The 16,416-nt window shown below is 39.2% G+C and overlaps 1 protein-coding gene across 1 annotated transcript; it reads left to right on the forward strand.

Annotated features, from left to right (window-relative positions):
- Positions 1 to 10,519: 10,519 nt before the first annotated feature.
- On the forward strand, positions 10,520 to 16,378 carry GNL3 (guanine nucleotide binding protein-like 3 (nucleolar); the record flags this gene model as incomplete). Its single annotated transcript, XM_008580081.1, has 13 exons — positions 10,520 to 10,657; positions 10,771 to 10,884; positions 11,076 to 11,159; positions 11,871 to 12,000; positions 12,803 to 12,915; positions 13,158 to 13,275; positions 13,801 to 13,888; positions 14,618 to 14,792; positions 14,940 to 15,082; positions 15,165 to 15,301; positions 15,393 to 15,571; positions 15,840 to 15,906; positions 16,163 to 16,378. Coding segments are annotated over 13 exons (1,569 nt in total), but the record flags the coding sequence as incomplete, so codon positions are not given.
- Positions 16,379 to 16,416: the final 38 nt, after the last annotated feature.

The raw sequence follows: 16,416 nt of genomic DNA on the forward strand, positions 1-16,416 counted from the left end.
TGTATGATCGCTGATTGTTAATTGCATCTGTAAAACAATCCTTTTAAACAGAGTAATGCATTTTATCATACAGATTATAGTTCTACGCTTTTTGGTTTTTCAATGTGTGTTAACATTTTCTGCTCCAATGTAAGATTTAGCGCTTGCATAATTATCAGATTAAACAACAGAACAACAGTGACTCAATCATTTTTAGGAAATATGCACAAGGGAGATAGGGAACCACAAATTACATTTTTTAGGATATGCTATTTGAGAAATGTTTGGGTTTTTACTAGGTTATATAAAACAGAAAGGATGGGCTAGATCTCACCTTCATCAAAGTAAAACAGTGGAAACTTATAAAAACATCTTAAACATATGATAAACATATATTGTTCTTTTAAATACATCTCACTGTAGGAGGAAATATTTTTAATTTACATAGATCTTTTACATGAAAAGGAAATACATTAGGCACATAATAAGAAAGGACTGTTCTTTGAAAAATTTAGTGGTTAAGGCACACATCCTCCTTTCTGGAATGTTTTTAGTGAAATCCTACGTAGAAGCAGAGGGGTGGGTTTGGGGACATCGTGAAGACCCTTTCAGTAAGATTTTTTCCATGGTATAGATGGCATTGAGAAGATGGAATATAAAGACTAGATTCTTTTGTTGTTTTTTCTTTTGGGTGATTTGGAACTAGGAGCCTAAGGTTTAGAGATGTGGAGATAATGGTTAAAATTCATGTCATCATGAGGCAGCTTTTTGATTTATGGATGTCACAGATTCTCCTCTTTATATGGAATATATTAAGTGTTAACAAAATTAATGGCTACCAAATTCCTCCTATTTCCATTTCTTGTCCCGTCCACTGGGAAAGGACTATGGGAGAGTAAACTTGCCTGTTGAGCTGGAAATATCCATTTCGTAAGTCGACTTGTGATGATATAATTTCTAAGTTTCTTGGTATCTTCATGTGATACATAAGTACCACTAAGATAATACTTCAATTAGGAAGGGCCATTCATCAAACATATCAACATTGTAGACTCTAGATAGAAAAACTCAAACCAAGAACATGAAGGTAACCACAAAAGATGTGTAAATAGCAAAAAGACGTACCTTTAGAGGTCTACAATAAACCCTTGTCCAGAGCCCACTTTATTTTTAATTTTGAAAATGATTCTACTGAAGCATGTTTTTCCTGCTTTTTAAGCCTACAAGAGATTAGAAAGGCAAGTTACTAGTGGCAAGCACAAGGAGTGATACCTAATGCCTCACTCTAAAGAAAGAATTAGAAAAACTGTATTAATAAATCAGAAACATTTACTAACTACAGATGGAAAAATAGCAACTTGGAATATCCCAGCCATCACTACCTTAACCAAGTGATCAAGGTTAACATCACCAGGAATAAGCCATATCATAGCATAAATCTCCTGATATGACGCACCAAAGAAAGGGCATGACCTTCTTTTGATGGTATTTTGGCTGAAAATATATAACCTCAATATTTTTATTGAAAATGTCAGACAAATTGAAAGATAGACTACAAAAGAACTGACCAAAACTCATCAAGGATGACAGGATCGTGACAGGCAAGGATAAACTGAGGATCAATTACACATTGGAGGAGACTAAGGAGACAAAAAATTAAATTCAATGTGGGGTTCTGGGTTGGATCCTAGAACAGAGAAAAGACATTAGTAGAAAAACTGGTGGAATTTGGATAAATTCTGCAGTTTAGTTAGTAGTATTGTACAAATGTTAATTTCTTAGTTTTGATGATTATATTGTGGTTATGTAAAATAATAGCATTGAGGTTGAGTGAAAAGTATATGTGGAGATTCTCTATGCTATTTGAAACTTTTAAGTAAGTCTAAAATTATTTCAGGATAATTTTTTTAAAAATCCTATAAAACTCAAAGTGTATAGAAAGCTGGGGCTATAAAAGCCCTGTTACATACCTAAGTTGTATAGACTAATTATTGATATTCAATATGATGAGCGCAAGGAAGAGTTATCATTATCATTTGTTTAACATAAACCAAAAAGCATGTAATACATTTTAGAAACATTTATATTAAAACTTTTAATATAAGAAATTTGGAAAGATGAGTAAATTTCAGTTACTTGGGAAATCTACTTTTTGGACAATTTTATTATTTGTTTAACATAAACCAAAAAGCATGTAATACATTTTAGAAACATTTATATTAAAACTTTTAATATAAAAAATTTGGAAAGATGAGTAAATTTCAGTTACTTGGGAAATCTACTTTTTGGACAATTTTATTCATTAGTGATGCTGTATAATGAACCATTATTCTACCATAAGAACTGTCCTGCTTTTGCCAGACACTAGAATTCTCCTTCAATCTTCTACCCGAAGGTAGATATTATATATCTTGTAGCAACTATATTGATATCTGATATTATCCAATCCTGAATTTGCTACTGTAATCGAACTAAATTTGAAAGCTGAGCAATAGGTTGAAGGAGCTTCATCATCTCTTGATTTTGATACTGTGTGGGAATGAAGATTCAAATGACGTCCTTCAAGGCTTGCCTCTGACTTCCTCTTTAGAAGCAGAAGTGGGATATTTGAGTATCTACAGATCAGCTAGTGTAAAGCCATAGTCCTGAGCCCCAAATTAACTACTAATATTCTTATTAGTAAATAAGTATAAATATTATTAAATAATATTCTCTTATTTTTTAATAAAGAGTGGCAATCAGAGCTCTCACCAATATCCATGCAAGATGGCCATGATTGGAACAAAGGGTGGAGAGCTCCAGTGACCTGAGCAACTTAAGCTGTAGAATAGTCCTCTTTCTTAGCCTATTGTTTAGCAAGTAAGCCTGGATTTCTCTTAACTATACCATTACACTGCATTAGCTAAGGGAGGCTTGTAACAAGAATTTGTTGAACACCCACCATGTATTCAGTGCTGGATGAGGTGCTAAAGGATTCAGAAGTGAGTATGCTCTGTTTCTTTCATACCTTATAAAAAAACTCCTTAAAGGTCTCATGGGGGCTTACAAGATTAAAGAACACATGCAACTGCAAACCAACAAGATTGTACATACTTAAGTGCTTAAACTAGTGGTTTCCAACCTTATTGAGATTAAGGATTCTTTTTTAGTGTCAGATATTTGTTTCATAAACTATGTATAATAGCTGACATATGTTTAGTACTTATAAAGAGGAAAATACATAATGACAAAAGACAAGCATGAATTATTTTAAATTAATGTGTATTTTATTTATTACAATAGTGTCTATATACTTTTGGAAAATAATATCAAATACATGTGAGTGGCATATCATTTAGGACTGTATATGCTTTGGTGCCCATAGGGATCCACAGACCCTTGCATTCTCCCCCTGCCCTACCCCATCCCATGGGTGCTGGGTGCTGGTTCTTAGGCTGTGAGCTACTGTGCTGAAGCACAAATACTGTAGGAATCCAATTGAAGAAGGCTGGCATTGTCGGAGTCATCATCAGAGCCCCCTGGTGGGGCTTAAGGTTGGGGAAGGCTAGAGTATGGCCAAGGGAAGCCATGGAGAAGCAGAAACGAGGCAGGTGAATTGAGAGCAATGAGGAGCCAAGGCTGATCATGGGGTTGGGGTGGGGTGGGGTGGGGCTATGCTGGGGAATTGGAAAAAATAAAATTTGTTAAACGAGGCAAGTGAAGAATATAAAGATTCTTAAAATCTAAGCACAGGAGCTACAAATTTCTGTTAAGGGAAAGCACTGGACCAGGACTCAAAGGACTGGGTTGTAATCTTAACTCTGTCAATTACTAGCTTTTAGCAAGTTTAATTTTGGAGCCTCAATTGTCATCATCAGTACAACTGGGATAATAGTATGTACCACTCAGGGAAGAGAGCATCTGTGAAATTTCCTAGTGGGCTTTCAGTCTATCTGGGTTGAATCTGAAATAGGGAACTATCTAAGATTATTGAGCAGGAAATCAGCATGATGAAAGTGATATATTAAAGAAGATTAGTTTGGCAGCTATGTGCAGGTTGGATTAGAGTCAGGGAAGCCAATGGGAAAACTGTACCAGTGATCCAGACTCAAAGACTGTGAAAATAGGGATGGAAGGAGGTTGAGAAGAAAATCAATTGGATTTTTAGGGTTTTTTTTTTTTGTTTTTTGTTTTTTGTCTGATTGGTAAAGGGATCGCAACCCTCGGCACAGTGTCGTCTGCACCAAGCTCAGCCAGTGAGCACACTGGTCATCCCTACATAGGATCTGAACCCGCAGCCTCGGTGCTATCAGCACCGCACTCTCCCAAGTGAGCCATGGGGTTGGCCCGGATTTTCAGTTTGATAAGGTATCAGGGATGAGAGAATCAAAAATGATTTTGAGGTTTTAAATGGCAAGTAACTATGGAAGAACAGCTGAAAAAAAAGAAAAAGGAAAATGGAGAAGCTGATTTGGAGAAAGGGTGTTAAGTATGGACATGGTGAATGGCATGTGAGAGCCAACAGTCAAGAAATTGACTCTAAACTACTGGGAATATGCAATTGAAGTGAAAGTGAAGTTCGTGCTAGAGGTGGCTAGGTAGGCATCACGAAGCCTAGTGGTGACAGCTGTGCTGTAAAATGGATGAATTTAGTAGAGTTTGTAAGCAGAAAGAAAAAGCAAGGACCTAATATCAAGCCTGTGTGGTTCTTTCTCTTGAGGAACTATTCTAAAGGCTGATCAATTCATTATTCTGTAGCTAATATAAGATGAAATTGAATTGTAATCATCTTATGGGGGTATTTCACTTATGATAATTTTTTTGTTTTAGAATTCAGATGGGCCAAAGGTATATAAACATGTTTTTCCTTTTCAAGGGAATGACTGATTGCTCATTGTAGCACTCCTCTTAAACATGAGGGATGTTTGGGTTCTTTCTTCCTGAGTTGTGGCAGGGAAGTGTGGCAATATTGCAGAGGTTGTGGGTGGCTGAGCCACTCACAATAGGCATGTTACCAGTGGGGCACAGCTGGCATTCAAAATCCTTCATGATCTGACTTCCCAGTGTCACTATGCAATACTGCCCAGCTCCCTCCATCAACACAGGTTTGGACCCCAAATATGCCAGCTCTGAGCCCTTGCTCTTGCTCTTCCTCTACTTGGAATCTCCTTCTCTTCAAGTTCCCTTCTTGAAATCCTTCAAGACCCAGCTCCGGTATCTCATCTCTCATGAGCCTGTTCCTCATTCCCAGTGAGAAAGAATCCCACCTCAGCATGTGCTTCCACCTCTGCAAAGCACTCCTGCCAGTCCACCTGGCATAGTCATTGCTTAATTACACACTTGTCTCCCCCACATGACTGTGGAGCTCCAATCGGCAGGGGTAGGTCTGACTCAACTGCATACCCCACACCCCGCGTGGCCTAGTTCCTCATATACTGCTTGCCCACTGGGAAAAGGATGACATTTTTCCCAGCAACATTTTAGTGAATCGAAAGAGAGTCAAAGCAGCCATTGGAAAGCAGGGAAAAGAAGAGCCCTCTGTCTTCAGTTGAAAATTGTAGTAGGAAGAGAAGCTGGTAATAGCCATTCCTTTGTAGGGCCCAGGGGAAAGATATAGGAAGTTCACAGAGAATAAACATGAAAGCCTGACTTTCTGTGGAGCCCTGAATCTCTAAGTGTTGGAAAACAGTGTTAATGACATGACTCCTCCATGGAGAGTTTTAGGTAATGTGGTAAATTTTATGTGAGGGACTGAGTCAGGGTGACCCAGCTGTACAAGAGGTATAAAGGTTATAAGGTCCCAGAGAGGGCAGTTGGGGATTGTGAAGTGAATTGAAAAGAAGAATGTCCATTCTTTGTACAAAAACTAAGAATTGATAACTTAAAACTTCAAAATAGCCTGGAGATGGGAAAAAATAAGGGAATTCTTTTATAAAGGAGAAAATGCATCTCAAGCTTGATTAATTTATCCCCCTAATTATTGAATGAGTAATAACCTATAATGTTTGGTTAAAGCTACAGAGCTTTTAAGAGCTTTTAAGCTCTCTCCCCTCCCCGCCACATCGGACCTGTTCACTTGTCTTAAAAAGTTCAAGGAATTGTTGTGATTATTTTACTCTGCTATAAAAAAGAATGAAATGCTACCATTTGCAACATCATGGATGGACTTAGAGAAAATTATAATAAGTGAAACAAGTCAGGCACAGAAAGAGAAATACCCCATGTTCTCACTTATTTGTGGGAGCTAAAAATAAATAAATAAATAAATAAATACACAAACAAAGGATAGGGGGTGGGAAGAAGACACAACAATGACCTAAGCTATTTGAACACAAGGCTTGTTTTATTTACTGTTGCAACTATTCCATATACCACGTGACACAGTGTTGGAGAAACAAACTGTTGAGCAGGTTCTCTTGGCACCCTAGTATTTCTAGACGGTACCTGAGGGGAGCATGAGGGGGAAAAGGGGTGGTGAAGATGGGCAGGGGAGAAAGATGGAAGGACAGGCCTAGGAGACTCCACTCCCTTTAGCCCTGGCAGGTCCCTTTTATCTATATTATATATTAAGTGTTACAGGCTGAATTGTGCCCCCTTCCACCCCACCCCACAAGTCATATGTTGAAGTCCTAACCTCCAGTACCTCATAATGTGGATGTATTTGGAAATAGGGATTTTAAAGAGATAGTTAAGTTAAAATGAGGTCATAAGTATAAGGGTCAGCCCTAATCTAATATGACTGATGTCCTTACAAGATCAGGAGATTTGGATACAGACATGTACAGAGGGAAAAACACGTGAAGACACCAGGAGAAGCTGGCTCCCATGGTCTGAAGGTTCTCCCAAATTCATGTGTTGAAATTTAGTGGACAGTAATAATATTAAGAGGTGATTAAGTCACGAAGGCAGAGCCCTCACCAATGGGATTAGCGACCTTATAAAAGGGCTGGAGGGAACTAGCCAGGCCCCTTTTGCCCTTCTGCCTTCTGCCTGTGAGGACACTTAGAGGGTGCCATCTGTGAGGAGTGGGCCCTCACCAGATATTGAATCTGTTGTTGCCCTGGTCTTGGACTTCCCACCTCCACAACTGTGAGCAATGAATTTATGTTCTTTATAAATTACCCAGTCTGAGGTATTTTGTTCAAGTAGCTTAAACAGACTAAGAAAGTGGCCATCTATAAGCCAATGAGAGGGGCCTCAGGAGAAACCAACCTTGCTGACACCTTGATCTCAACTTCTAGACTCCAGAGTTGTGAGAAAATATATTTCTGTTGTTTAAGCCACCACGTTGTCTGTAGCATTTTGTTATGGAAGCCCTAATAAACTAATACTTTAAGGTTCTGAGGAGAGTTTAAGGGGGAAATAAAAAGAGTTCACGTGCTTAAGAGAGTTATAAAACTGCAGTCCTATGGCTTAAGATTATTATGCCTGAGAGTCAGATAAGTGCTTCTCTTCTCATTAAATCACATAAACCATTAGTAAGTAAAGGGTCATCTGTTTGAGGTGACCAATTCTACAGCTTCATTGGACAAATAGATCAAGACATCTTCTAAATTTTGTTATTTTCCAGCTCAAAAATATCAAGAATCAATTTAAACAAAGATTGCATCTTGCAGCATAATTACCGTTGTTCTTGAAAAAAGTATTGAACAGTTTCTAAACTGCATGTGGTACAAACCTGTTGTATGGATACTTAGTTCCCCAATTTTTTACACTGAATATTTCAAAGTTTGAGGATCTTCTAAGGTTTGCGAAGGAAAAATGGGAATACTTTCATAAAAGCATGAATAGAAGCAACATATGTAATTTTTAAGCATAATTTGAAACCCCTGGGGAAGGGGCCGGCCCGGTGGCGCACTGCTACAGTGCACCGCTTGGGAGTGCGGCGGCGCTCCCGCCGAGGGTTTGGATCCCACATACAGACCGGCCGCTCACTGGCTGAGCGAGGTGCGGACGCAACACCAAGGGTTGCGGGCGCAACACCGAGGGTTGCGATCCCGTTGCTGGTCCCGGTCCAGTAGGGGTGCGACACTGAGGGTTGCAATCCGTTGCCGATCACAAAAAAAAAAAAAAAGACAAAAAAAAAAAAAAAGGAAACCCTTGGGGAAGAATTTTTTATCTGTTAATATCCCTATTTGTTTTAAAAAATGATCTTGGCTTCTCTGGACTTGGGCAAATTGTGAACATTGAAAAGACACATGTGCAGAGGACGTTGAACAAGGAGTCAAGGTACATGATTCACCAGCTTTAAGATTTAATGTCTGCCCTGCTGGGTTTTGGACTTGTTTGGGACCTGTTACACCTTTCATTTGGCCTATTTCTCCCTTTTTGAATGGGAATATGTACCCTGTGCTTGTCCCACCATTGTATCTTGGAAGTAGATAACTTTGATTTCATAGATAGGACTTTGGACTTTGGACCTTCGAGTTAAAACAAGACTTTGGGAATGAAATGAATGTATTTGTATGTGAAAGGGACATGAGTTTTGGGGGGCCAGGGGTAGAATATTATAGATTGAATGATGTCCCCACAAAAGTTTAATGTTTTGGCAGATTGGTCCCCACTCAGACAGTGTTAAGAGGATGTGAAGTCCTATGGGCCCTTGAAGAAGTGATTAGATTGTAGGACCATACCATAGGGAATGGATTAATAATTGTGGTCAGGGGTGTGGTTTGGAGGGCTTTAAAAGGAGAACACATGAAGAGTCTCTCTCTCTGCTCTGCTATTTTGCAATGTGATACCCTTCATCACTGAAGTCACCACCAAAGAAAGCTCTCACCAGATGTGTTCCCTGGGCTTTAGACTTCCCAGTCTCTGAGACTTGTAAGCAATAAATTTCATCTTCTTACAAAGTACCCATATTTTATATTTTCTTTTCTCTTTTTTAAAAAAAATTTTTTTTTTTTGTCCTTTTTGAGACCGGCCTCACCGTGCTCAGCCAGTGAGCGCTGTGAGTGCACCGGTCATCCGTATATAGGATCTGAACCCGCGGCGGGAGCGCTGCTGCGCTCCCAGCGCTGCACTCTCCCGAGTGCGCCACGGGCTTGGCCCCATATTTTATATTTTCAAATTTGATTTTGAATGGAATTGAAACATGAAACAGTTATTACTAACTTTAAAAAAGTTAAGAAACAGGATAAGACTGTATGTTTACTGTCTTTCATAATAATCATTGTATGCCATTCTTTAAGAACCTAAGTGGTTGAAGCATTTCAAAAATAATCAGACAATTGTCTAATTAGGGAATGGAGAAAACACTATTGTTTTACTTACAGTCTAGGAAAATAATGCTTCACATGAAAGTGTAACTTATTCTTAATGAGCTGTTGTGTCAGTATGTGGCAAGTTTTTTTAAATGAAAACAATTATGTGTAAATGTAAATATAGACTCTCTGTCATTGACCATATCCTGGTGGTGGAATATGCAAGCTGCTTCTCTCCCAGGATCATCCTCCTGTGATGCAAGCCTACTGATAGCAACCACCACCAAAATGCATATTCGATTACCTCCTTGAGACTTAGAATCCTGGCATGCTCTTCCAGTAGAAAGAAAGGTCATTGGTTAGATTGGTTTTGAGCCCAATATTGTTTATTTACTTAAATATTGAAGCCCATATGACCTATCAACTTGAAACCTAGAGTTAGGCAATGACAGAAGTCAACCACTATGCAAGGACAATAAAGTGGTTCATCTTTTTGTATGTACTGGGAGCTGGAAGTTATGCAGGAATAGTTCTAAATTGTCACCCCATCCCAGCCTTGCACTTACTGCCACAGATCACGTTAGGTTTGCATAGTCTATACTCCTTGGGAGTGAGACTGACTGCAGTATCAGGACAAAGTGCTGTAATTCATCCTCCATAAAGATGCTTAAGCAAAATTTCGATTCAGCACAAGCATGCAATTCACCAGTGTGAGTTCTAAATCAGCATCTCATTATGTTTTCTAGTGTCATGCAATGTTCTTGAAATAATAGATTTCCCAACTTTTTAAAAGTTTGGTTTTACACATTTGCTTGTAAGTTGGTTTAGAATTCAGAGCATAATTTTTCCTATAGAAACATGGTTACGAATATGTCAGTAAAAGCCAGTGCTTCTTAGAGCTAATATTGCCAAAATATTGCAAGCTTCAACTGTATTTTTCACTAGTAACAAAACCAGAATAAAATAACATGCAATTAGAATTACTTTCATTACTTTTATATTTATCTTTGTCACTAGTGTTTAAGGAAAAGAACATTTAATTAAAAAATGATGGGGCCGACCCCGTGGCTCACTGGCGAGAGTGCGGCGCTGGGAGTGCAGCGGCACTGGGAGCGCTGAGGCCATGGGTTTGGATCCTATATAGGGATGGCCGGTGCGCTCACTGGCTGAGCGTGGTGCGGGCGACACCAAGCCAAAGGTTATGATCCCCTTACAGGTCACACAAAAAAAAAAAGCTTCATTTTTTTCTAGGACATTTTACAGGCATAACTAAACTGCAGCCAGATTGGTTTCTCTCTTGAATTCTGCTTAAATGAAAAGGTATTTTTGTGAACTGATGGAGATTTTTATTATAATAGGTTCGAGAGCACCATCGAAAATTGAGGAAGGAGGCTAAAAAACGGGGTAACAAGAAGCCTAGGAAAGACCCAGGAGTTCCAAACAGTGCTCCCTTTAAGGAGGCTCTTCTTCGGGAAGCGGAGCTGAGGAAACAGCGGGTAAGTTAGGTTAGCTGAAACTTCTAATGAATGGTGTAATGTGGGTATGTGTGTTTTTTCCAAAGTAAGGTAACACCACTAGTCACTGGCTCACCCATTTCTCTTGGACACAGCTTGAAGAACTAAAACAGCAGCAGAAACTTGAGAGGCAGAAGGAGCAAGAAAAGAAAAGAAAACTTGAAACTAACCCTGGTGTTAAGCCATCTAATGTGGGTCCTGTGGAGGAGGTATGATTAGGTCTCTTTGTAAATGAAAAATGAGTTCTGATGCAGAAGTAAAAGCATATACATAGGGTAGGGGCTGCTGAGCCTTCTGGGAGGGAAAAAACTGAGTTCAGACTTCGTCTTAACGGAAAATGAAGATACAGGTTACAAGTGCTATACTTCTAATTTTGTATATTTTCCCCTTTATTCTCTAGGAATTTGCGCAACACAACTCTAAGAAGAAAACCAAGTCGGGCAAACAGAATATAAAGAAGTTATATTGTCAGGAACTTAAAAAGGTATCTGAGTCTAGATCAGTGTCTAAAAATGGTAATGAGGTTTAAAAGACTAGAGTCATTCCTAGACCTGACACCAGCTTTGCAAAGGTGGAAGTGAAGTTCACTTGAGCTGGAAGAATCCTTTAACAAGTTGGTTTATCCTGTTTAAGGCCTTTCCCAGTATGTTTAACTGACAAAAATATTTTCTTTGAGTTTAAATTTTTGTGTGGGATCGGTTGTTCCCCATAAACATGATTTATGAAAGCGACAATTTGTGTTAAAATAACATGTTTACATGGTTGTTTTTAAGACTGAGTTAAGTACATTAGAATAAGAGTGAAAATACACTGTTGAAACCTAAACGAAGGAGCTCATGAGGGTGGTGGTGTCTTGATATAGTTGTTCACCAGCATTCCCATCTGCAACACCCATTTTCCCAAGTTCACTTCCCCCTGAGGCTAGAACTTGATTGTGCCTTTCAGGAGCTCTTGGCAGGGCCAAACTACATAATTCGCTATGGGAGGACTGTACTCATATTTAGAGTTGGAGGTATTACTACTCTTTTATTTTTTCTGTGAGAAACAATGAGCATATCAACATTCTCCATTCCAAAGCAAAGATACGAGATGCAATTCTGAGCTCACCTTGTTACCAAGTGGATAATGCCAGTACACTCATGTTGAGGGTGTTCCAGAGCAAGGGGTGTTATTCTGATCATTTCTTCCTTGACAGGTGATTGAAGCCTCAGATGTTGTACTAGAGGTGTTGGATGCTAGAGATCCCCTTGGTTGCAGGTGTCCTCAGGTAGAAGCCATTGTTCAGAGTGGACAGAAAAAGCTGGTACTTGTATTAAATAAGTCAGGTGAGCAAAAGGGATGCCCTTTGCCTTCCATGTGCACTGGTGAGGTATGAGGAAAACATCTGAGCAGTCTGATTGTCACTGAAGACTGATAAGATCCAACTCTGACCTCAACAAAGCCAGAGCATGTACACTGTGGTTGCCAAAGACAGTTCTGGGCAATGGGTAGGAGGTGATTTCTACAAGTTATTCAACTGGTTTCTGCTGTTCTTTTGCCATTCAGTACGTACTACCTTGACTTACTTAAGGGTATAAGCTTCTTTACCTAGCTTACTGTGCAGTATATCTCACATAGCAAGTGATGACAGTGTGCCAAATTCCCCACACCTGCACAGCGTCAAGTACTAATTCAGGAGCAAGATAAATTGGAATGTGACAAAATATTTAATGAAATGTGTAATTATGTACGTGGGTTTGAGCAGCAGGAACAGGAAGACCCAGAACAGTCTTGTGAAGCAGAAAGTAGGAACGGGGTTTTAAATTATCTGTCGGGATTAGAAAACAAGTAGTTGCAGCTGAGGGTAAATTCTGGAAACTTAGCTCCAGTGTTAGGGTTATAATCCAGAGGTTGACTTTGTTCTGAAAGGGTGAACAATACAGGGGGAATTGAAATACAGATGTGTAGATGCTGAGCTCCGTTAGGATAAGGGCAGCATGATAGGGAGCTTAAGCTTTCCTCATTTTCCTTTTGAAAAGGCTGGGGGAAGGCAAACCAGAATAAAATCTATAGTTTACCAGATTTTGTAAATTAATCTCGACAAAATAGCCAAATTGGAGCATGTCTCCTGTGCCTAATTCCTAGCAGATCTGGTACCAAAGGAGAATTTGGAGAGCTGGCTAAATTATTTGAAGAAAGAATTGCCAACAGTGGTGTTCAGAGCCTCAACAAACCTGAAGGACAAAGGGAAGATAAGCAAGGTACCTTTTTCTGTTAGTGGTGAGAAGTGTGGTTCTTTCAGATTTTGAATGGTTGAAATATGATGAGTGTATAAAATCTTGATTTAAAAATGAAAAATTACAAGATCCAATGCTGATTTCATCCAGAGGTCATCTGAAAGACAATAGAGTGTAGTGATTTTAACAGCAGGGCCCAGTGGCCAGTTGCCTGGGTTTTATCCAAGTTGTCAAAAATTAATTATTTGGTATTTTAACATGTGAAGGTAAAGAAGAAAGCTGCTCCATTCAAAAATGAAGTCTGCTTTGGGAAAGAGAGCCTTTGGAAACTTCTTGGAGGTCTTCAGGAGACTTATGGCAAAGCTATTCGGGTTGGAGTAATTGGTGAGTTTCAGTTCTTCAGTGTCAAGATACTTAGCCAAGAATTTTTCCATGTTAAGTAAAAAAGTTGTCATCAAATAATGGGCTTGCTCAAACATTAGCTTCTTGGCCCACCTCACCAAAAACACGCAAAATTTAAAAAAAATTCCTGTCAGGTTTTCTTTGTTGGGAATGGGCACTGTAGGAAGTTGGCTTCTAAAAGCTTTTGGTTCTATTTGAATTAAATCTTTCCCTGCCCTTTCATTACAAAAAAAATTCCTGTCAGGTTTTCTTTGTTGGGAATGGGCACTGTAAGTTGGCTTCTAAAAGCTTTTGGTTCTATTTGAATTAAATCTTTCCCTGCCCTTTCATTACTTGAGCAAGAAATGATGAAGCTAAGATTGGTCTTAGTGTTGAAGTGAGGACTCTCAGATCCAACTCTGATCTTGCTCTAAACATCAGGCAAACATAAAATTAGGTGGTAGAAATTTTATAACTACCAGCATATATAATGTCTTTTGTATCTGTGGATTTCCCCATAATTTGTAGGTTTCCCAAATGTGGGGAAAAGCAGCATCATCAATAGCTTAAAACAAGAACGGATATGTAATGTCGGTGTATCCATGGGGCTTACAAGGTAAAATATTCAATTTGTTATAGATGAGTAAATATTTTATTTTGGTTATCTTGAGTAAGGCAATTTTCCATTCTTTGTTTTGTTTTTTTTTTTGAAGATGACCAGTAAGGGGATCTTAACCCATGACTTGGTGTTATCAGCACCACGCTCAGCCAGTGAGCAACTGGCCATCCCTATATAGGATCTGTGGCCTTGGTGTTATCAGCACCACACTCTCCCAAGTGAGCCCGGCCATCCCTATATAGGATCTGTGGCCTTGGTGTTATCAGCACCACACTCTCCCAAGTGAGCCACGGGCCGGCCCCTTCCATTCTTTCTTTAAAGCTGTCAGTGAAAGGATGAGGGTTAGACCAGTGCTAGGCTTGGGGAAGAGTTGATTAGAGTAGGACAGATGCCCACAATTTGATTTGAAAATTAAACAAATGGATTCAGAGAGAGGAAAGCTGCCCGAGAGATAGAAGTGAATAGAAGTTTGCCAAGTAGAAGGGATAATGTTTATAGCAGAGGAAACAGTATACATTTAGGTTGATATGTAAGCTATAATGCTGTGTTTCTGTTTAGAAGGGGTGGGTATGCTATTAGGGTTTTAGATAAACATGAAGCAAATGATGATAAATTGGATCTGACTGGCTGTGCTGAGTTTGTTCAATCCAACCCTGAGCTTCGTGGTCTGTCTCTTGCCCTCCAGATAAACCACTGCCCCCATCAATTCCATCTACCTTCTTTCAGGAGCATGCAGGTTGTTCCCTTGGACAAACAGATCACAATCATAGATAGTCCTGGCTTCATCGTGTCTCCACTTAACTCTTCCACTGCACTTGCTCTACGAAGTCCGGCAAGTATTGAAGTAGTAAAACCAGTGGAGGCTGCGAGTGCCATCTTGTCCCAGGCTGATGCTAGACAGGTAAAAGAACCCCTTCCCTTGAGCTCTTCACTGCCATTTTCTCTTTCATCATAAGCATTTAATAGAAAATTTGGGGGGGGGGGTTGTTTGTTTTAAACATCTGCATTATATCAGATCAATGACAGTTCTTATTCTGCCTTTTTAAAGATAGTACTGAAGTATACTGTCCCAGATTATAAGAATTCCCTGGAATTTTTTACTATGCTCGCTCAGAGAAGAGGTCTGCACCAAAAAGGTGGAAGCCCAAATGTTGAAGGTGCTGCCAAACTGTTGTGGTCTGAGTGGACAGGGTAAGGCTTCTTTCTGTTGGCATTTTGGCGACCACACAGAATAAAGGAACTGATTTTTGACAAATCTTATTTTTAATACCAGTGCCTCCTTAGGTTACTATTGCCATCCTCCTACATCCTGGACTCCTTCTCCACATTTTAATGAGAGCATTGTGGCAGACATGAAAGGGGGCTTCAATCTGGAAGAACTGGAAAAGAATAATGCACACTGCATGCAAGGTGAGTGAGATTTTTGTTCCACTGCTGTATTCATTGGCAGACAGGCCAGTAAAGGTCGTTCCTGTTTACATGGGCTTCATGCTTTTCCTAGCCATCAGGGGCCCTCGTTTAGCCAACAGCATCCTTTTCCACTCTTCGGGCCTGACAAACGGAATCATAGAGGAAAAGGACATACCTGAAGAATTGCCAAAACAGAAAGAGAGGAAGCAGCTGGAGGATGATGAAGTTGTGGACAGTGACCAGGAAAGTATTGACGGGGAAAACGTTGATGTAAGTATGTTGTTTAAAGCTAAAGTGAGTTTTCTAACATTATAATGTATAACAAATGGGTAAGGGCTAAAGATAGAAATTAAATATCTTGTAATCAACTGGAAAAACCCCATACAATTTAGGTATTTGAGGCTTGTGATCATTACCCTTAATTTTATACATACCATTATGTGTACCTTCTAATACTTAATTTTTTCCTGGTACTAAATTACTTGGAATAATGAACGGACAAGAGCTACTAATCTAACACCATTTTTTTGTCCCATAGGAAAAGAGCTCAGACATGTCCCCTGCAGAAGAGACATGGGAGGCACTGCCTGAGGAGTCTACAGCAGGTAAGTCTGGGACAAAGGCATTCTTTAGATACTAATTCTTTAGACACTAATGCCTTATTAGCTTAGGCCACTGGTTAATTATTTCTACAAAACCCAAGAAAACAGCATGGTGTAGAATCACTTTTACTTTTTTTTTTTTTAAAAATAATACCTCACCTTATTTTCCTCCACTATAGGTGAACAGTCTGTAGGCTCTTTTACCTTACTTTTTTTTTTTTTTTTAAATAATACCTCACCTTATTTTCCTCCACTATAGGTGAACAGTCTGTAGGCTCTTTTACCTTGGATAAAACAACTGAAGAGGATGATGCTTATGATTTCAGTACAGATTACGTATAACAGAATCTTGTCCTTTTATAAGGAGTTTTCTTCACATTTTAAACAGACTTTATAATGTGCCAGTATGACATGAGCTGTGTAAATTTTGTGGATATGTATCTCAATATATTCATTAAAACAATCAGACAATTCAGAAAGTCTCCAAGTTCTGTTAAAAGACTCAGCCCATCT

The sequence above is a fragment of the Galeopterus variegatus genome, unplaced genomic scaffold (assembly GCF_000696425.1).
Source record: "Galeopterus variegatus unplaced genomic scaffold, G_variegatus-3.0.2 Scaffold2012, whole genome shotgun sequence".
NCBI lineage: Eukaryota > Metazoa > Chordata > Mammalia > Dermoptera > Cynocephalidae > Galeopterus > Galeopterus variegatus.